At 40.3% G+C, this 23,711-nt stretch overlaps 1 protein-coding gene across 4 annotated transcripts in view; it reads right to left on the bottom strand.

Moving 5' to 3' along the window:
* Nucleotides 1-23,711, bottom strand: part of LOC122802489 (OX-2 membrane glycoprotein-like) — a 1,536,731-nt gene that overhangs the window by 628,439 nt on the left and 884,581 nt on the right. For all 4 annotated transcript variants that reach the window (XM_044072134.1, XM_044072133.1, XM_044072136.1 and 1 more), the window contains exon 6: nt 21,084-21,353. In XM_044072134.1, coding sequence (XP_043928069.1) covers nt 21,084-21,353 — 270 coding nt within the window. The remainder of the gene's footprint in view (nt 1-21,083; nt 21,354-23,711) is intronic.

Below are 23,711 nucleotides of genomic sequence, written 5' to 3'. Positions count from 1 at the left end.
TATGGATCCTCCCAAATAGCTGCAGGACAAATGTCATTCATAGCAGCTCCCAACAGAAAAGCCATAGAGGTAGCCATAGCTTTGGTACAGTGACCCTTTGGTTTGCAAAGCAAAGCCTTCCCTTTCAATTTCACACTGTATCCAAATGTGATGCACTCAAAGAGCCACTTAGAATGGACTTAGAGAATGGCTTTCCAAACAGGGCCTTTGAAAAGGAAACAAACAATTGTTTAGACTTTTTGAAGGACTCTGTTCTATCTAATAAAATCTCAGTTGTCGATGAACATCGAAATAGTGTAACAAATATTCTCCTTTGTTTAAAAAAATCAAGGAACAACACTGGTTACTGAATGGCCTGATTCAAATTTTTTTGATACCAACTTAGGCAGAAAAGCAGGATCCATTTTGAGAGATACCTGCTCTTTATGAAAATACAGCTATGGAGGTACAACGGATAAAGCCTGCAGCTCTGACACACACCTGGCCAAAGTAACAGCTACCAGGAAAAGGGTCTTCAGAGACAGCAATTTCAAGGAAAGGGAGGTCTAGCAAGCACGTGAAGCATAAAAGGTAAATCTCATGGAGGGACAGAGGGTCACACTAAAAAAGTTCCACTGAGAAAAGCCTTTGAAATCTTTAATGCCACCACAGGCACATTGTCTCTGCCAATGTGAAAGCTGGAAACAGCTACCAACTGCACTACAACAGTGGAATAACTAGAGCCTAAATGAAACAGGTCAGCAAGAAAATCAAGGATACCCTACAAAGGTGCAGAAAAATGGTCCAAGCTTTTAAAAAAAAGCCCCAAAGGTGAAGCATTTCCACTTGCTAGCATAAACTTTGCATGTATATAACTGCTGAGAAGAGGACAAAATGTGGACCACTCTCACCAAAAGCTTGGGATCTATGGCCATCAGAGGAATTGGAGAAACCATGTGGTTAACTTGAGCATCTGAGTTTGGGCGGGTCTAAATCTGCCAAATGAGAGATTTGATGTGTAATGAGATACAGCACTCAAGGATGGTGCATTCGAAGAGGTCACAGTAAGACAAGCCACACAAAAAAAGCAGCAATGAGGATCAGAGTCACTCTGCAACAGACATCCTTGTGGAGGAACTTTATTACTAGAGGAGCTGGAGGATAAGCACACAGAAGCCCTGGGGACCAAGTATACAGAAGAGTCTCTCTGGGTGACTGTCCCTGTGTAGGAACTAAGGCATAATAATAGCTGCACTTGGTGTTGGAAGAGGAAGCAAACAGATCACCACAAGTAGTGCCACAGTGCCAGAAGATCCAAGCCACTACTCTGGGATTTAGGGACCACAAGTGAGGAAGAAGAATGCTCCCGCGGAGACTATCCACTAAAATGTTCGATCTCTCCAGGATGTGCACTGCTACGAGAAACTGTTACGATGAAATCACTTATTGCCTCCCAACAAAGAAGATAAGCTTGGGCTCCACCCTGATTATTTAGATACCAGACAACCAACATATTTTCCGTCTGCACTGAAATCATACCCTTGAGGAGAAAGTCATTAAGGGCCTGCAATGCAAGGAAAACTACCCTCATTTCCAAGATACTGATGTAAAGATTAGCCATGAGCATAGACCAAGTCCCTTGGACTGTATTCCCTTTGAAGTACAGAAGTACCACCCCGTGAGTAGGGAGGCACCCGTTGCGACCGTACCATAGGGGAGGAAGAAAAATAGTCTCCTAGCCAACTGGGAGACTCCAACCACCACTTAATTTGATTTTAGCAGACCTATATCAACATGATGGGGAAACTCCATAGGGTGAGTCAAACAGGCCCATTACATTGCTAGTGTCCACTCAGTATCCTCATGTGGTACCTCGTAAGGGGAACTAAGCAGACATATGACCTAAGAGTTTGAGAACCAGGGAAGCTAGAGGTTTCCTGTGAGAAAGTAAGACTCTGGCCTGAGTATAAGAGGCAGACACTCAGAGCTGGGAGTTTTGCAATCTGAGATACTATGTTCAACTGGCATTCTATGAACTCCAAAATCTGAACTGGCTGAAGGCTGGGCTTCTGATAGTGTATGGTGATTCCCAAAAAAAGGCACAACTGGAATAAAGAGTCCCCAGCCCTGACTAATGATGCCCTCAAGGAGGTAGAGTGAAGCCAATCACCAGGTAAGGGATGACCTGGTACCCCTGCAGCTTGAGCAAGGCTGCTAGGACTGGCATGCATTTGAATACCTGGGGGGTAGGCAGCGGTGAGACCAAAGGGCAGTGCTCTGAACTGATAATGGCCGGCTTTTAGCCAGAAGCGCAGATACCTCCTGGACTGCCTCTCTATCTTTATATGGTGGCAGGTGTCCTTGAAGTCAATTGAGCACATCCAGTCATCCTTCCTCAAGACAGATGCAATGAACTACATCATGACCATCCAGAACTTGGTCTGCTTCACAAAGCATTTCAATTGGCTTAAATGCAAAACTGGCCTAAGGTCCTTGTTCTTCAATGGAACCAAAAAAACCCTAGAACAGACCCTGGATCCAAGTTGGTGTAGTGGGACCTCTTGTATGTCTCGATTTATTAACAAGTTTTAGATTTTGATAACTGCATCTCGTCTCTAATAAGGTGAAATGTCCATAAGGTGCTTGGTATTTTCTTTTATTGGAAATAGAAATGTGATCCTGTAGCCTCTGGATAAAAAAAATAACCCCCATGCGTCTGAGGTGATGGCCTCCCAAGCTTCTGAGTATACAGCCAAGCGTCCCTTGACTGCCTCCAGGGCAGAACAAACAGGCAACCCTTCAGGGATGCTGGAAGGTCTTCCTGGAAAATGCTCCACAGAAGCCATCGTTCTGCAGACCACCCCTACCAGGCAGGGAGGGGCCAAGATCTTATCTGGCTTTTTAGGAAATGGTTTCACCATATTGGGCTCCCTCCAGGTCCTCCAAAACACTAAGTCAGTAATTGCATCAAAGGGGGAAATCACCCAGGACATGAATGAGCCCACCCCGAATGCCTCCAGAAATACTAACTCCTCCTTTGATGGGACGTCAGCTGTCCAACCCCTGCACTGGTGAAGCAGCTCCATGAGGTCAACAAAATGAGGTATCTTAACTGGGGAATACTGGGGACCCCTCTACTTCCTCCTTAAGGTTGGTATCCTTGGTGAAGGACTCCTCTATGGAAACCAGGTGCTTCCTCTTGCACTGCCACTTGCCATGACCTTCCCACCTGGGGGAATCCAAGGGAGAAGTGGAAGAGGCAGGGGTCCTTGGGTGCTGGAAAGTCTGGAAGCCAACTGGAGTGGGCTGTCCTGGTATGAGTCCATGGGCACAGATGACAAGAGGGAAGGGATGCTGGTGGGCACTGATCTGTCCTTCTCCGGGAGTGAGAATATCCTCTCTGCAACATCAGAGGCAGAGACTGAAGCAGGCCACCCTGAGTCTGCACCCCTGGCATCTAAAGACTACAAAGACGTGCCATACTCTGGAGGAGCTCCTGCCTGCCCTGACACCAAGCACAAAGCCGAATTATTGACAGTAGAAGTGCTGAATGGGAAGGATATCTCTGAAACCTGAAGTGTCGACCCCGATCTGGAAGCCTCTTAGATGATTTGGGGTCCTTAGTCCCTTCTTTCTGACACCAATCACTCTTATCATGCTTTTCTAGCCAGAGTGAAGGAGAATGAAATGTCCATGAAAGACCCTTCAGGACCAGCTTGGCCCTTTGTTCACTGACAGCCTTGGACCCAAAGCTGTCACAAATGGGTCTCCATGTGAGCAGACCCATGCATTGATCGTGTGAGTCTTGGGAAAGGAGCTTGTGATTGCACATCACACACACTTCTTAATTCCTTACCCATCCACAGCAGTTAAACACCGCACAATAAAAAATGAATACCTATGAGACGTATCAAAAAATAAAACATTACACTGTTACACTATTAATAGTATCTTTTCAACTATACAGAAAATTACCTATAACAAGGTTCAAAAAGCCTGCAAATTCAAAACAGAAAATCTTGCACTAAAGCTAAATCTAAGCTACATAACCCTACCTACAGTGGATATAAAAAGTGTACACACCCGTGTTAAAATGCCAGGTTTTTGTGATATAAAAAAATGAGACCACAATAAATCATTTCAAAACTTTTCCCACCTTTAATGTGACCTATAACCTGTACAATTCAATTGAAAAACAAACAAATCTGTTAGGGGAAAAATATAAAAAATAAAAAACATACAATACGCTGGTTGCAGAAGTGTGCAGACCCTTAAACTAATACTTTGTTGTGTGTGCACACACTTAAACTAATACTTTGTTGAAGAACCTTTTGATTTAATTACAGCATTCAGTTTTCTTGGGTACACACCTGCCATCAATTAAAGACACTCTGATTAACCCCAAATAATGTTCAGCTGTCCTAGTAGGATTTTCCTGACATTTACTCAGTTGCCTGCTACAGCAAAAGCCATGGTTTGCAGAGAGCTTACAAAGTATCAAAGGAATCTCATTGTTGAAAGGTATCAGTCAGGAGAAGGGTACAAATAAAAACTTCCACAGCATTGGATATACCATGGAACACAGTGAAGGCAGTCACCAAAAAGTGGAGAAAATATGGGACAACAGTGACGTTGCAAAGAACTGGACGTCCCTCCAAAACTGATGAAAAGACGAGATGAAAACTGGTCAGGGAGGCTGCCAAGAGACCTACAGCAACTCTGAAGGAGATGCAGGAATTTCTGGCAAGTACTGGTTGTGTACTACATGTGACAACAATCTCCCGTATTCTCCATATGTCTGGACTACGGGGTAGGTTTGCAAGACGGAAGCCTTTTCTTACACAAAAAAACATCCAGGCCTGGCTAAAATTTGAAAACAATACTTCAAGTCTCCCAAAAGTATGTGGAAAAATGTGTTATGGTCTGCTGAGACCATGGTTGAACTTTCTGGCCACAATTCCAAAAGGTACATTTGGCGCAAAAACAACACTTTGCATCACCAAATGAACATTATCCCCATGGTGAAGCATGGTGGTGGCAGTATCATGCTTTGGGGTTGCTTTTTCTTCAGCTGGAACTGGGGCTTTAAGTCAAGGTGGAGGGAATTATGAACAGTTCCAAATACCAGCCACTTTTGGCCCAAAATCTTCAGGTGCCTGCGAGGAAGCTGAAGATGAAGAGGAATTTCACCTTTCAACACAACAATGACCCCAAGCATACATTACAATCAACAAAAAATGGCTTTACCAGAAGAAAATTAAAGTTTTGGAATGGCCCAGCCACAGCCCAGACCTAAATCCAAGAGAAAATATATGGGGTGACCTGAACATGGTTGTGCACAAGAGATGCCCTTGCAATCTGACAGATTTGGAGCACTTTTGCAAGGAAGAGTGGGCAAATATTGCCAAGTCAAGATGTGCCATGTTGATAAGACTCCTACCCATGTAGACAATGTTGTAATTAAATCAAAAGTTGCTTCAACAAAATATTAGTTTAAGGGTGTTTACACACAACATAGTATTAGTTTAAGGGTGTGTTCACTTACGCAATCAGCGTACTGTACATTTTTTATTTTTTATAATTTTTTTCCCCTAACAGATTTGTTTGTTTTTCAATTGAATTGTACAGGTTATAGGTCACATTAAAGGTGGGAAAAGTTTTGAAATTATTTATTATGTGCTCTCATTTTTTTGTATCACAAAAACCTGGCATTTTAATAGGGGTGTCTACACTTTTTATATCCCCTGTACTACAGAACTACAACAAATACACTATTTAGTATAAAAAATAGGGTACAGGAAAAAGGCACAAAGGCACACAAAAAGCTCGAGCTCTAGCTACTATACTGGAAGGCAACAAATGAGATCTGAGGTACAGAACAAGTTATTAAGGGTAGAGGAGGTGGAGTTTTGAGGCTGAAGTCTTTTGGAAATGGTTGGTCTTGGATCTGAGTCACAACTGATAACATACAGGTTGCACCATGACGGAAAAGACAAAATTAGATCTATCTTTCACCACCATTAAATCACTGATCTATGTCTGCTTGGTGGTTTTATTGAGGTTTTCCCTGTGCTTTTACCATATATCTGCATTTTACATTTTTAGCTAAGAGTATGGCATTAGTTTGTTTGATTTACATTATAATCTTGCTTTAAAATTAACAGCAATTTGAATGGTCTTTTACAGGTTAAATATTCTGCAATGGGTAATTCTGTGATTATCAGTGAGTACACTTTGTTTCATTTCTTGCTGGGAAAAAGTTTAAGACTACTCAAATGTAATAAATGTAATTTAAAACAATCTGGTAGATAAGTATACAGCTGTATACATTTAACACAGTCAAGAAAGTAAATAAAAAAAATGCATTTATCCATGCTCCAAGAAAAAGGAATGTTTTTGTGTGTGTAGGAGGATGGAGCCCATGGTCCCCCCCCACCACACACACACACACACACACACACACACACACACACACACACACACACACACACACACACACAGGCCCTAATTACACTTAATTCACTACTGGTGATAGTGGTGTTCATTTGATGGAGGTAGATTAATAAATCAGAATATTTTATTTCATGTGATTTGGAAGGTTTTAGTTTTTTCCAGCAGAAAAAAAAAGAGATTAGAGGGAGCACCTCAGTACATTAATTGCAATGGACTTCCTGGCTTCAGGAATACAAGGTGAGAAAACTTGTAGGCATTTGTCAGTCACCTTAAGACTTTTTCAGACTGATCCACAGTGTGAAGGTGAAAGGACAGGTGTTCATCTAAGAGAATACCTAAGTAAGGTGTTCATCTAAGAGAATGCCTAAGTACTTGTGTTGCATTGTTTAGTGAGAGGAGCCCTGTCAGTATCCAAAATATTTTCTTTTCTTTTTTATTTTTAACTTCTGATGAGTTATAAATAGCAATGCAGTAGTTTAAATGTACCAACAGTTAGTTTTTAGATGCATAGCCAATTGCAAATAATTCTAAAATCCCTAAGTACCTCTGTACATTTTTGTAGAGTGTGTTAACAGTTGTTTGCAGTGGTGGTGACAATGCTGTCAGTATAAAGTATGCAACTAAGGTGGGGCAAATCCCATGGGAGGTCATTTATGAACAGTGAGAACAAACGTCTTCCAAGAAGCGTTACTGTATTCTGTTATACTGGTATGGGTGATACATCCGGGATTACAAGGTCTGAAGTGAGATAGCCACAGATAACAGTTCATCATTTTATTAAACACTGAATGTGGCAACACAGTTCAATCTAAGAGAAGATGAAAAGTAGCTGCAATGGCTGCTGTTTAAATAGCACTGCGGTCTTCCCATATGCAACATAAAGTGACAAGCTTTAGGCATGTAAGTCTCTGAAGGACATGCCCATTTACAGCAGACTGCCCGGTCATTTAAAAAAGTTAAACAACACCTCAAATGACTGTTGCACACCCATGTATTTATCTATACACAACATTTCTAATTTAGATGTTTACATTTACAGTACAGCCCAATTTTAACTGCTATAAATAAAAGTATTGGTAGAAAATAGTTTTGTAGTCGTCAGTTATATCTATTTTTATAGCAGTAACTTCAAATGCAAAATTAATTTGTGTCTTAGATATGGGACACTGTCACCCAAAAAAGAAAATGGAATGTAAGAAACAGAATCAGAACTGGAGAGTTCAGTACTTCAGCTTGCCTTAATACACATCATCGTTTGCACCCTAGTTACTGTTACGTCGCTTCTTTGAACAGATAAGTAATTCTTATCAGCAAGATTAGACAGCTGAGAACACTCCTGCAGACAAAGGATAATATTTTCAGTTCTTGACATTTTTTAAGATGAGGCCATCTTTTTCTTCTTAACTTTGTTGTTACCAAGTATCCTTGCATTTTATCTTGTCCTTTCAAACTTGATATGCAAACTTATGTCAAAATGTCACTGTCTTCCGATAAAGTAACTACATGTAGATAAATATCCGAGTGTCACCTAAAAGAAGACTACACTATTTCATACTTTCTCAGAGTATGATTAATCTGGAATAGGTTGCACCTGTTTTACCCTTCTCACACACTTGAAGTTTTCAAACATTCCTGACATGTTGCCCCATTCCCATTTTTGTTATAAGTATTTACTAAGTTTGCACACTCTTCTTATGAACTCTGCATTGTAACTACAATATCATTTCTGTAACCTGTCTACCCAGTTTCTGCAATAAACAAGCCTGGTGTTGCAACTTGAAGCCAAAAATCAGGAAAGATTTGTTGGAATTGCTGTCACTACAGCAATGGCCACATTCTTCTTGGTGCAAATGTGACGCCAGCAATACTGTGCCTCATTTAGTGGTGTTTCCCAGGGCTGCTGGTGTGGTAATGTTGTAAATGGTGTAAAATGTAGCAGGTAGGTCAGAACTAAAGCATTTATTTTGCACAGAATAAATGATAAGACATTTAGCACTGCATGCTGTTAAGTAACTAGTCAGTAAGAGACTGGATGATAGAAACAGATTAATAAAGCTATATGGTAGAGATTCTAGATTGTAGGGTGTTATCTAGAGAGTGACAGTTTCTGACAGAATAGCCTAGAAATGAATGTAAAAGTGTACATGGTGGTCAACTTCATAGCTATGAGATATCTAGTCCTGCACAAAGAAATACAGTTAGGCTCCCTTCCTAGGACAGTGGGCCATTAAGATTCATATTTTGTGAAGTAGAACCTGTTGTTTTTGGCAGTTGCTGGTATAGCTGATGAGATGGTTGAGACATCATACACAAATAAGGGAATAAAACTCCATTGCCTGGGGAGAATCCACTTTTTTGTATTCTCTGTTACCCCGCATCCTCCTCAGCAAGCATTTTGCTCCTTGCCCCAGTGCCAGGGGATAACACAAGGGAGAGGGGACTGCAACCATCATCCGGAAAAGAGATAGTTTACCCATAGCTGGTGCGGTCTGTTCATGACGCCAAAGTCTGAGTGACTGAGTAACGAAACAGAAAAGCCAGCTGTGGGTGAGTAAGCATTGTCCATACCCAGCCATGGATTATTCAGTTATACAATGCCATTATTTAAAAATAGTTATTTTTTTTAAGTAAGGCCATTAAATTGCAGAACTTCTTTAGTGTTCTATCTCCTCTCACCATCTTGAACAGCTGGACATAATAAATAATAAATAAATAAACATAACTCTTCTCATGTAATGCACATGTAGGGGCTGACATCTGCGAATTACATTAGCTTAAGTGTACTTTCTACCATTTGTTGTTTAAGGGAGGAAGAAGTGCATCGTCATTCTGTTCAGAGCTGATCATGGTAAAATACTGCCCTAGGCAGGGTAATGGACCACACCCCCCTCCCTCGCAGCCACTCCATTGTCCCATTACTTGGTTGTCTCTCAACCATTTACCATAAACACTGTTCAAATCCGTCACTGTGCATACTGTTTTCTTCTTCACTTTTACAAAATTACAGAGATATGCATTTAATTTTAAACTTTTATTTCAAATTTTATATCACAAACTGATAGCCATTTGCTAAACAAAACCGCTGCACATTGAAAGCAGGCTTAGCATAAAGAACAGTAAACTTTTAATCACCTGAAACTCACCTTCATTCAGTAAAGCAATGAAACTCACAGTCATTGAAAAATACATTTGGCAAATGGTGGATTAAGTAAAGCTTGGTCCCTGGTGGCTGTTTTCAAACCAAGGGCCCCCTACACACAATTTTAGGACCACACATAAATGCATGTGTTCTCTGATTCACATTCCTGATCATTTTAATTACATTTCTTAATTTAATACAGCAACAGTTGTTAGCGTGACTTTAGAATATATTTCTTCCAGTAAGCAGTGAAACAAAAATGTTTGCACCAATAATGACAAAAGTCCCCATTTCAGAACGTTTCAGCCATAAACAGCCACTCATACTGATGTCATTATAATCCATCAATATCCATTAGCCACTAAATCAACTGAGTACACACAACTTCTGATTGTGATAAAAATTACCAAAGTATTCCAGTTTGCTTTACATAGATGCAGAGTACTCCTGCAAAGACAGACTAATGACTTTTGAACTATCAACTCAGCTATTTCAGTCATTTTTTATCTACAGACATCCCCAAACCCAGAAATTATAGCTACACTGTTGACTGCGTCCATCTCAGATGCCTGTGTAAAAAAAAAACAATAATAACGACCAAGGTCATATATTTCAGATTTGTTGCACATAAACACACAATGACCCCAAGCATACATCCAAATTAACAAAAGAATGGCTTCACCAGAAGAAAATTACAGTTTTGGAATGGCATAGCCAGAGCCCAGACCTAAATCCAAGAGAAAATCTGTGGAGTGACCTGAACAGGGCTGTGCACAAGAGATGCCCTCACAATATGACAGATTTGGAGTGCTTTTGCAAGGAAGAGTGGGCAAATATTGCCAAGTCAAGATGTGCCATGCTGATAGACCCCTACCCAAGAAGACTGAATGCTGTAATTAAATCAAAAGGTGCTTCAACAAAGTATTAGTTTAAGGGTGTGCATACTTATGCAACCAGCTTATTGTACATTTTTTTATTTTTTATATTTTTCCCCTAACAGATTTGTTTGTTTTTCAATTGAATTATGCAGGTTATAGGTCACACTAAAGGTGGGAAAAGTTTTGAAATGATTTACTGTGGTCTCACTTTTTTATATCACAAAAACTTGGCATTTTAACAGGGGTGTGTACACTTTTTATATCCACTGCAGATATATATATATATATATATATATATATATATATATATATATATATATATATATCATCTACCCACACGGGGTCGGGTTGTCATGTCAACTGTTGCCATCTCTCTCAATTCAATGCCACTCTTGATTGACCAACAATGACTGGATATGTTAAAAGCGATGTATAATGCTTGCAGCTACAGTTGTGTCATCACTGTTTTGAATGTATAATGTTTGCAATTGAGATTGCGTTGCTAGGGTTTATTGTCATTTATATAAATGTAAAATGGCCTACGTCATACATGATCATTTAATAAAGATGTTTCTAGTTTAAAAAAAACTTCAATGCCACTCTCCTACCTTCTTTGATAGTTATGCCTGACTCTCACTATTGTCTTAAACAATTCATCCATCTCTTTGCTGAAGACCCTTCTTTCATTTTGCCTTCTTCCTATCTGTACCGGATCTTCTTTACTAGATTGTCTTCTTTTATGCACATATGCCAAACCACTGTAATCTGTTCTCTATGACTGTCTGCAATTGGAGCTTGTCTGGCTTCTTCTCTGATGCCATAATTTCTTCATCTGTCCCACAGTGTGCATCCTACTCTATATCAGGCACTATACCTCCATCACCTCTATCTTCCTCAACTGCTCTGTCTTTACTGCCCAGGTTTCTGCACCATACAGTAGTACTGATCACTCCACTAATTTGTACACCTTACTTTTCAGCTTCTTTGACATTCTTCTGTTATACACTACTCCTGGCAATCTTTGCCAGTTGGCTGCAGCCCCTCTGACTCTAGCTATGACATTCTCATTTAGACATCCTTTCCCCTCAACCACACATACCTGAAGCAGTTAACCTGTTCAACTGTTTTCCTTTCTATCTCAGTTTTTAGCTTCTTCTGATTTTCCCCACATGCTGCCATTACAACTGTCTTATATGTACTCAGTTTCATCCCATCAACAGAGGCCTCCAAAGCAGACACCCAAGCAACTGCCACCACAAGACATAAGACATGCAACACATAGTTCTCAAAGTCAGTGTGCTAAACAGTCACAACCCTTAAGGCCAAACACAATGCCAGAAACACTTGTTATAGGTGACTCCATAGTCAGACACACTGACGTCCCTCTCACCAGACTGAACAAGGAAAAGATCACAGTTAGCTGCCTGTCAGGCGCTAGAATCCACCACATAACACAAGCACTCAGGTCACTCCACAGCAAGTACAAGTATGACTCAGTCATTGTCCATGCCGGTGTGAACGACCTGAGACGTACCTCCCTGGACTACATGAAAGAGACATAGAGGAGCTCTCAGATTATGTAGCCCAGGCCGGTATGACCCTGACCCTGAGCAGTATCCTACCCTCACCAAGAATGATGCCACAATACAGAGACAAAATGATCAGCTTTAATAATTGGCTTAATTACTGGTGTCATTCTAAGGGGATCCAATGTCTGTCTGCCTGGGATGACATGCTTGACAAGCCACGCTGCTTCGCAAGGGACGGCTTGCACCCGTCACGCCTGGGCTTCCGGATATTGGCAAAGGCTCTTGCCACCCCCATAGTGCCTTTTTAGGCAAGGCTCAAATGATAAACCTACCGCCCTAGAAAACAAAAATGGAGAAAAACTAAGGGTAATACTGCTCAATGCCAGAAGTCTAAACCTCAAGATGCACGCCCTCGAAGCCCTCCTCAGTATGGAGAACATCGATGTTTGTGCTGTGACTGAAACCTGGTTCAAGGCTCCTGAGAGCACCCCAGCACTATCAGGTTATACCTCATATCATGCGTTCGCCCCAAAATCCGGACCGAACCACAAAAGGAGGGGGAGTATCCATATTCATAAAAGATACCCACACCTCCAGGTTAGTGGCAACGCACGAAGCATCGGAGACCATCCAGGTGCAATTAACCATAGGTAAAACTGCCCTACAGTTTGTAACATGCTACAGACCACCTTCTCAAACTCAGGAAACCCACACAGCCTTCCTGAAGACACTGGAGAGTATAAATGTCTCTCCAAACACCATCATATTGGGTGACTTCAACTACCCAAACATAGACTGGGAACATTACTCAAGCCCCAACACCCTAGCCCAAAGGTTCCTTGAGTTCATAAACTCAAATGCTATGGAACAACTAGTCACCATTCCCACAAGAGGAGAAAATATACTAGACCTTATCATCACAAACATGGGGACAAAATGCTCCACACCGGAAGTATATCCCTCATTGGTGAGATCAGACCATAAATTAATCTCACTGGAGATCCACATCCCGCCCCCACCCCCAGCAAAAAAGACCACAGTGAAGAACTTCTCAAAAGCAAACTTCACACTTCTTAAGACTGGAGTGGTATCCTTCAAGGCCCCCGAGCCAGTGGAAACCACAACCCACGCTTGCTGAAACCCTTACAAATGCCTTCTACGAGCACCTCCAGGAATGTATGGATCAAGCAATCCCTAATAAAATCAAGACCCTTTCCACCAAAGGCAGGCGCCCGGTCTGGTGGACTCCAGCCATAAACAAACTCTACAACAGGAGGAGAAAGCTACTACATGACAGAGCAAAATCCTTAAATGGGAAGGCATCTCTGATCAATACTAGCAAAAAACTACGATCACTCATAAAATCATCCAAGGCCAACTTTGAGAGAAAAATCGCTAATGACACAAAAGACAATCATAAAGCCTTCTTTAGCTATGTTAGAAACCTGGGTGGAAACTCCCAGATATGCTCAGAATTAGTCCAAAATGATAAAAAACTCACTGAACCCACAGACATTGCCAACATACTGGCACACAGGTTCAGTGCAAATTTCGCCCTCCCCCCCAAAAGGAGAAATATCTATCCCACCAGAGTCTAGCCTCCCAAACATCTCAGATGCCCAGGTGAGAGCTGCTCTCTCTAAAGCAAAAACACAGCATCAATGGGACCGGACGGTGTCCCCGGATGTGTGCTACATGAACTCAATGAGGAACTAAACCCACACATAAGGCTGCTGTTTAATCTTAGCCTTACTACAGGATACGTACCCAAAGAATGGCATACGGCAACTGTGGTCCCACTCCACAAAGGCGGTGCTTCTACGGACCCTGGAAATTACCGCCCCATAAGCTTGACGAGCCTTGTCTGCAAAGCTATGGAGAGGATCATAATGGAACTCATAAATAAAGACATTGGGGACCTACAGACACTGGATCCTACCCAATTTGGCTTTGTCAAGGGCAGATCCTGCCTCTTGAACTTGGTCGACTTTTTCGAAACAGTCACTAAGGCCATTGATGAGGGTAAGGCAGTTCACACAGCCTACCTTGACCTAGCAAAAGCGTTCGACACAATACCCCACTCGGGCATCACAGAAAAGCTCACCAGCTTAGATTTAAACCCATATGTCACAAGATGGGTTGCAAACTGGCTCAAGGACAGAACACACAGGGTTAGAGTTGCTGGTGCCATGTCAGACTCTAAGCCGGTCATGAGCGGTGTCCCACAGGGCTCAGTCCTGGGCCCCCTCTTGTTCGGCATTTATTTTTCTGAAGTGCAGGCAAACATAGGGGGATTGTGGTTGACAAAATTTGCAGATGACTGCAAACTGGGCACCATAATTGACACTCCATCAGACACAGACATCCTCCAGAAAGGTCTCATAGAAATGGATAACTGGTGCCAGAGCCATGGCCTTAAGCTAAATGCCAAAAAATGTATAGTCATACCCTTTGGGAAAAACAAGGTAACCCCTAATTACCACATAGGTGGTAATCCATTAAACACGGAAGAAGCTATCAGGGACCTGGGGACCCAAGTTGACAGTAACCTCTCTTTTGACACTCACATTGCCAAAGTGGTTAGGAAGACCTTCTACATTGCCCACCTGATCATGAAGGGATTCACATCCAGATCAGGAGAGGTCATTGTACCCCTGTACTCTTCACTTATCAGACCAATGATTGAGTACAACACCCCATTCGGAATGTACCTTACCCGACACCTGCAGCAGTTGGAAAGACCCCAAAAGTTCCTCACCAAAAGGATACAGGGGCTCAAACATATGTCATACGATGCCCGACTGAAGAAACTCCAGCTCTATTCAGTCGCATACCATCTGCTCAGAGGTGATCTGTGCCTGACATACAAGGCCATGTCCAACCCGGAATTAATGGACATGCTCCACCTCAAAAAATCCAAATCCACCAGAGCCACGAGAGCAAGAGACTTAAACCTCAACACGGATATAAATAGGACGTGCTGGAGGGACAGATTCATCACCCAGAGACTCCCTACACTATGGAACAGAATCCCAGTCCATGTGAGGCAGAGCCCCTCACTGACTCTGTTCAAGAGAAATCTTGACGAGTGGATGGGAGATCGTAGGTTTACCCCGGGAATCATCTCTGTATCACTGCTGGACAGAGGCACAGCAAATTAATGGGTATAGTATTCTCTCATCCTAAGGGGTGGTGAAAGCCACACATACTCTGGCTAGGCTTATAAATGCCCTAGGGCAGATAGCCTAGTATGAACCTATGAACCTATGTGCCTTCAGTTCTGCATTGCGCTCCCCTATTCTTTGCTGAAGTTCTTGCTGAGAGTCTGCCTGTAATGCTACACTGTCTGGGTACAGCAACCCACTGATCTATCCCTGCTGCCCTGTTTGTATGAACAGCAGAGGGCTCAGAACTGAACATTTATACATACAGATATAGTACATTTTATCTACAAAAAGTGACAATTGATCTAAAACACATTTCATCTAAAACACAATGACTGAATCACACTTCATAAAAAGGATTGTAAGGCTATAGAAAATGACTACTGGTGTGTTTTTGAGGGTCTAGGACATTTCGCCAAAAATCCATTTAGCCGAAAATTCCTAACACAGGGTCCAAATCGCCGAAAATGGTACTGACAGTGTATATGCCCTTTACCCCACTGTAGTGTGGTCCTGGAGTTGGCATATATAGTTGGGGGGGGTGTGGAGCCCCCCCACCTAGTACGGTTTAACATTGTCTAGTATTCTTTGATACTGTCCAGTCCCTATTAACAGTGTAAGTAAGTAATTTGAAACCTGACTAGGTGGGGGGCTCTGCCCCCCACACCCCCCTAACTATATATACCAACTCCAGGATCGCACTACAGTGAGGTAAAGGGCATATGCACTGTCAGTACCATTTTCGGTGAAATGGACTTTTGGCGATTTGGACCCTGTGTAAGAAATATTTGGCGAAGTGGATTTTCGGCGAAATAACCCTCATCTGTTTTTGATCACAGAACTTACAATGCAAATGAATGCTGATCAGTATTTGCACCTTCCTAATGCCAACTCATGTTGTATCTCTGTCTGCAGAAGTTTGTGTTTGAGCACCTGCATTGATTCAATGTTTAAGGAGTTTTTATTTTGTCTGTGGTTGTGTGACTGTGGAGGTCGGCTTGGCCCCTACATAGGTAGTGTATGGCGGCTTGTCCCTTGCAAAAAAAAAAAAAAAAGAGTTTTGGAGAAGTATTTGCTGTATATGATGTTTTATATATAATGCGATTTGACTGTGTTTAAAACTAAATGTGTTATTAGACAATTCTTTTAGATGATTTGTGATTAGATGAAACGTGTCTTACACACGCAAATACGTGTGTGTGTGTGCACACGTGCGCATGCATGCAAGTGCATATGTGCACGGGCACTGATCCCTACACTGACAGGTGCAAGGTAGTGAAACCATTGTGGAAAAATACTTTACTAGTCTAAGATTTGTGAGACTATGTAGTTAGAATTTTTAATTTAGGGTGTGTTAGAGGTCTCTCACTTGTGATAGGAAAATCTTGGATTTCGTATTCATACATAAGTACTTTCTAGCCATTTAGTTTTATTTAATGATCAGTATACTTAAGTACTTTAACAATGACTGCCATAGATTGCTCTCTTTTAGAACCATGCTTTGCATGTTGGAACATACATTGCATTATATTCTACACCAGTATCTGGTCTAAAGTACAATATTTTGAGTATTAATTCTCACCATTCGTCTAAGATTTACTACTCTTTTTATGGTTACAGCTTTTCTGTAGTTTTACCTTGCATGCATTTCACACACATAACATTCTAAATACAAATCCAGCCCACAAATGACAGCATTTTCAATAAGGCTCTCCGGTACATGCATTCATTTTTGATTTTCAGTTTGTTTCATTTTTGAATATATATTTATTTGCTGCTTAGCCTCACCTTTTCCGCATGATTAATATAGGGACTATTTTTACCATGCTTATAACCATACCTGCTGCAGGGTGTACTTCTCTGTACCAAGTCTCACTTGCTATTTATATTTGCCTGAGACTTCTTTCCTCATTTTTCTTCTAGTGTATTCATTTTCACCTTACCCATTTCATGAGACACTCTACAATATCAAACTCTTCCGTGAGCTGTTTTCATTCTAAGGATGTGATTTGATTTACTCTACATATGTTCATCAGTCACTTTTTAATGCTAACAGATTTTCATCAGTTTTCCTATTGTGCCATCATTTCTGTAACTACATTTTCTGTCATGTGAAGGAATCATGCAGTTCACTATATACCCACTTTTTTTTTTTTTTTTTTTTTTTTTACTCATTTCTTTAATTCAATACCATGAGCGATTCTGCAAGATGTTCTGCCTTCAAATGGTGTTTAAATGGCAGTTTCGTCTGCTGCTCCTAACAACTATGAAAGGTTTGTCTCATCACGGTGTTCTCCTTTTTGTTCTCATGAAACTAAAATGTATTTTAGACTTTCAAACTTTCTTCATTTGCAAACAAAAATATAGTATGGTGTACTTTTTCATACTTCTCAGATATCCCACCTGTTCAACTCATGCACTGGGAGATGCACTAGCTAGTTCCCTCAAACATAGTTGACGACTAAAAAAAAGTCACATTCATTCATACAATGTAACAAAAAAGCTGCATCTTTGCCATATGTATGAATAGGGTCCCTATCAGACGATCGAAACGCCGCTTCCGCGAATATGAAATGATTGACATGTATTGCGCGAACTACATAAACACCGAATGTCCAAAACAGCGAAATCCGAAATGTCAAAGTGTTTTGGTTGGCCTGTCTGCGGTACAGCTCTGTAAGGTAAGTGTGCAATAGTTATGGACCTTTAGGGTAGGGTGCAGGTTAAGGATAGGTAATGTATGTAAGATTTAGTGTAGTGTTAGAAGTAGGGTTTTGTTAAATGTATTTATGTGTATTTACTTATTTTGTTAGGGTACATCTCTGTAGGGGAAGTGTGTGGTAGTTATGGACCTTGGGGTTAGGGAGGGGTTAAAGATACTGCATAGATAGTTGTGTATGTGGGGTTAAGTGTAGTGTTAGAAGTAGGGTTTTGTTAAATTTATTTATGTGTATTATTTATTTTGTTTGGGTATATCTCCTTAGTGGAAGTGTGTGGTAGTTACGGACCTTAGGGTTAGAGAGGGGTTAAGGATAGTGCATAGATAGTTGTATATGTGGGGTTTAGTGTAGTGTTAGAAGTAGGGTTTTGTTAAATTTATTTATGTGTATTATTTATTTTGTTTGGGTATATCTCCTTAGTGGAGGTGTGTGGTAGTTACGGACCTTAGGGTTAGGGAGGGGTTAAAGATAGTGCATAGATAGTTGTGTATGTGGGGTTTAGTGTACGGTTAGAAGTTGGGTTTTGGTGCTTTACTTTAGGGTTAGGAGTAGGGTTTGGTTAGTGTATGTATGTGGTTTATTTATTTTGTTTGGGTAGGTAGTATGTAGCGGTTGGTGGGGTTGGCCAACTATGACTGTTCGAGGTTTTAAATTTCACGGTTTAGTGTGTTCAGTCTATTTGCGGTTCGATAAATATGTGTTACTCTTTTGGCATTCGCTGAAATGGATTTTCGCGGAACTGATGTAGACCCATATGAATAAAAGTAATGCTGCTTTTGCAGAAGTTAGTGTGTGTACACAACAATTTATGTAGCTGCAAAAGTGTGATCACAGTTAGTTAAATGCATATTGAGAATGCTTACACTTGCACCCATGAGGTGTGGCATTTTGGCAAAGCTGCAGATCATGACTCCTCAGTTGCTTTGGCCTGAGGCAACTATTCCCACCACCATTGCTTTAGCTCTGATAGAGAATAAAATCAAGAATAAGTCAAACTGTTGTCTATAATTTCCAGTTCCAAGACATATTACCTGAAGACAGAGGTTCTCAGGCAACTGCAGTTCAACCATACCTCCAGTGAATGATAATATTATTTAATTTTAATTCTTCTAATAACATGCACCATTTGTGATATTCACAGTTGTCTAAATAATGCGATGGATGCAAAATGCATGCATCCAGCTTTAGCTGCATCTATTTAAAATTTCAGAAACATTTAGAATACCAGCTCACATAATAAGCTGAACAGTGATTTAGGCTTGAGGCACCAATTTCTTCAAATCACAAATGTAAGTATTTGCAACCAAGATTAAATATCACTCTGTTGTACAGCAACAAGCTCACTTTTATTTTGTTCCTCAGAATATAGTGCATGACAAAATTGTACACGTCAATGGTCATCCCATACGTTATTTAGTACCACAAAGTACACTAGAACTGCAGTTAACAAGACTGCAGGTGCAAGTCTGACAGGAAATGGGCCATTCCCCGAGCCAGTAGTGCATGGTTTGAATCCTTTCACCTTCATTTGCCTACTGTGTGACTTTCAGCAAATCACTTAACTAAATGGTGCTTTGGAGCAATTGGAAATTTGAGCTAGGCTCCTTAATCGTGTCCTGGACTGCATGCCTAGCGACTGACTATGAACTAAGATGTAACAGAAAGATTAGAACCCTGTACTAATATGCACTACCTTGAGTAGAATGTCATGTAAGTGAAAAAATATGTTGTTGTGTGTGTACAGTCAGCTTAAAAAAATGAATGGGATAACAAAACAAAACTAACCAGAAAATGTTTTTGCAAACTAACTAGAAAACGTTATGTCTTTCCCTAAAACTGCATTTTGGTTTCATGTCCATTGAAGTACCTCTTCAGACTTGCCCTAAAGCATGATGTCATAAACCTATGCAAATGGGGCATGGGGCAACTTTTAGGTCAAGTGAATAGGTATAGCACAAGTTCCTATCTTTAAATGATTCAACTTTAGCCAGCTACAAGCCACATAACTCGATATTTCAGTAAGTTCTGAGAAAAAAGAAAAAAAACCCCAGTTATATCAAATATCATACTCTGGATATAAAATGAAGATTATTGGGGAGTTTTTTGTGTGAAGAATACTATACCAGTAACCAATGACATGAGTGTGGTATACTGAAGAATTACCAACGGTTGGAATGGTTTAATCATGAGGACAAAGTCTGAGTGATTAAACAAAGAAAACCATGAGTAAATCTACAATATATCACACCCATGTCATCAGTTATTGCTATTATACAGTAACATTATTTAAGAAAAACGTTACTTATTTTTCTTAGATAATGCCTTTCTATCACAGTTCTGTGGTGTTCTGCTTTCTTCGGATATCCTGGTGCTTTTTTGACGTACTGCACACACGTACGGGACTTTGGTTACCATGGTTACCATGCTTGTGCAGTATATCAGTGCTGTGTGAGGGGTGTTGTGTATAGGAAACAATGGAGGTTAATTAAAAAAAGATACTGGCAGTCTTTGAATGTACGGGAGAGATGGGACATAGAAAATAAAACAATAATCGGGTACATTTCTCTAGGTTTACATAACGCGATGCGTTCTAACGCACCTGATTATCCTTTTATTTCTGTCTGTCCCGTCTCTCTTGTTGGTTTCAAGTCTCTGGTTTTCTACGTTTGTTTATTTTATTATTTTTTTTAAGTGCAACAAAAGTGACATTTTTATGGCATATATTAATCGAAGAAAGTCCGGGTGACCTTTCTTCATTGGTATATACACTCAGATTTACAAAGGGGCTGACCAATCAGCATGCTACTTTTTGAATGTTAATGGCCAGTCATTGTATATTCGTTTGAGCATAACCTCCAGATATAGTTTGTTGGCACTTTAATACAACAGTTACTTCCAAAGACATACATACAAGAAAAATTTTAAAAACGTGCATAACCCTGGGAAAAATAAAAAAATGAAACACACTGCTTCACACAATAAAAGAATAAAAACATTCAATTATTTTCATTGATTCTTCCAGTTAAGTCATTGGCCATCAACACAAAGTATCAAAAAGTGGCTGTAATGAACCACTACTGGGTCCAGTTAAAAAGAAGTCAAAAACTGTTTTTCAAGATATTTTTGTGTACCTCATAACTTAGTTATACTTCAATGTTCTGATTAAACAATACTGACCAAAAAAAAAAAAACACTCGTATGTTACACTGGAAATGGCTTACCGGTATCATGGACAGGTCGGATAATTGGAAATGATAATTCTGGGTGTGTAACAATACAGCTTGCATTATCCTTTTCAGTTAATACGGACTTTTTGAAGTGTGCCCGGCTGGTCACCAATACAGTGCCGTTAGGGTTATCTGTCCTATTGCTCGAGTCCTTCTCAGCTCCAGTCCAGCTGATATTTGCAGGAGGATATGCACTGGCAGTGCAGGTATACACCAGGAAATCATTAGAATTTGTAGTTTGTTGGAGTATGGGATTCGGTAGTTCTAAAGGGAAGGAGGAAGAGCGTATCAGTGGATTTCCTTTTGGTGAAATTTATGCTTAGATTAAAACATGCAGTTCTCCACTCACTTTTAAGATGGGCACACTTATTTCAAACAAGTGGTTAGACCTATATCACAGGAATGGCAGATTCTGTTTACTCATCTCGTGATATTCAATAAAACAGGTGAAAAGTCGAACTGCATACTTGTTGCTAATAATAAGTATATGCATGTAAGTGTGTGTGTGTGTATCTATCTATCTATATATATATATATATATATATATATATATGCGTGCACACGCACGCACACACACACACGTTTGTGTGTGTATGTGTACACGTGTTTACAGACAAACCTGAATTTACCTTAAATACCTGCAACTGTTTGTCTGTTTGTTTTCCTTAACAAGATGATACACAACATGGCAAACATCTACCACCCTTTAGCTGAACGGAGCTCTTTTGCTCCCTCTTCTGTACCTTTATCAGCTAGCTTGTATCTTCTTTTTATAATTCCCATTGTTTCTTGCTCTGTTAAGCTTAACCGTTCTCTTAGTTAAGATATGAACAAACAGTGTAGACCGAAACTGTGTTGCTTCCCTGCTGTACAGCTTAACACTTACAAATTAAGGAGTTCAGTTCTCTGTACATTTTAATCCGATTGGTTTGCCTTAAATTTTTTTTTTTGCCTGCAAGTGTCTTCAGTTCAGCAGTAAACCATTTTGCAGTACATATCCCTTGCTCAGATGTTACACCGATTAATCATCAAGAAACACATATAAGAGGACCATTCTTCTCCATATGCTGATCTAAAATGTATCATAATGCAACCAAACATACGTATTATTCTTAATATACAACAATCATTCTTTTTAAAATAAAACAGTTCTGTATACACCAGATTCTGGTCTGTTTTGGCTTCTGTCATTCTGACTTTATACAGCATCAATGATGCAATTGCATTCTTACAGATAAATGTACCTTCCAACACTGGGAATTGTACAAGTTATTTTGGATTGTGAAGCTACCTAAAAATGCACAAAAATGGATCAAATCACATTGCAAGGGCACCATCTACTGCTTTGCTATATTTTGTGTAGCTCCCAATTAGGGTTGTGATTTTACTATAAGCAACATTGTGATCCTGTGAAAGAAGTCTGCTGACTCACACATACTTCATGTCTCCAATGATATGGAGTTAATAATATTTAATGCAGAGGCTTGTAGGAGATTGTTTGTGGAGAATGATTATTCAGCGTACACCAGGCAGAAGAGAAACAATTTTATTCCAGTAATCAGGGAATGCTGAGAGGCAAGAAAAAGCACAAATGAAAATATTTACGGAAGGCTTAGCTATGCCAAGGTTAGAGGTAAACAAGGCTCAACAACTAACAGTTAAGATAGGAGGAGATGAGATAAAAAGGGAGATATGTAACCTATCTGCAGGAAGTCTCCAGGAACAGATGGAATTCCAGTGAGATAAAAAGGGAGGTGTGTAACCTATCTGCAGGAAAGTCTCCAGGAACAGATGGAATTCCAGTGAGATAAAAAGGGAGGTGTGTAACATAGACAAAGAAATTCAAGGATATAACTGGTATGATGTTCAAGAAAAGATGGCATACATAACACAAGCAGAAAGCTAGAAGTCAAAGTGGAAAGGGATGAAGATGAACCAGGCGATAATTCAAGAAATAAGGAAATTGGATGCAGATACCCAAGGAAAATAACAACAGTCATACAGAGAATTATGTTCATAAAGCAGCAGGAAGTATATTAAGAACTAAGCCAACACAGGAACAGAGAAAAGAGATTCTGCCAATAAGGATGACTGCGATTAGGGGTGCAGAGAATAGGCAATAGGGGGTCTGGAATTAACTGGAAGGAAGCTGGCAAAGGAACCAAGGTATTGAGAACAAATAGTCAGAGAGGGAACGGTAACAGAATGAGAAGAGGTCAAGAAGATATTTGGATTGCAGGCTAGTGATTGCCTTCCCTGTCAGGGATTAATATTAGAGTACAGACAAAGATGCGGGAATCCTAAATGAAAGACTTGCACTGGTTGATTTTTTAAGTGAATCCAAGGAATAATTAGTAGGGCATATAAAATATTGCACTATAACTATAGGAAACTATCAGAAGACATCAGAAATACTGGAAAGACAGATTACAATGTAATTTACAAAGAAACAATGAGAGGACAGATGTATGGCTCCAAAATATACAATACAATGTGAAAGATTTAGGATTTTTGCCTGGAAGTATTTGAATTTTACACCACAAGCAGGATCCAAACATTTTTTCCTCATGTAGATAGCAAATGCTGGAGGCATAATGGGGAAGAAAGAGGCCCCTGGGAGCA

This window comes from Protopterus annectens, chromosome 5.part0, assembly GCF_019279795.1.
Source record: "Protopterus annectens isolate FY-2018-M chromosome 5.part0, PAN1.0, whole genome shotgun sequence".
In the NCBI taxonomy this organism is placed as follows: Eukaryota; Metazoa; Chordata; order Ceratodontiformes; family Protopteridae; genus Protopterus; species Protopterus annectens.
The sequence above is the reverse complement of the archived record's forward strand: the minus strand, read 5'-3'. Positions and strand labels throughout refer to the sequence as shown.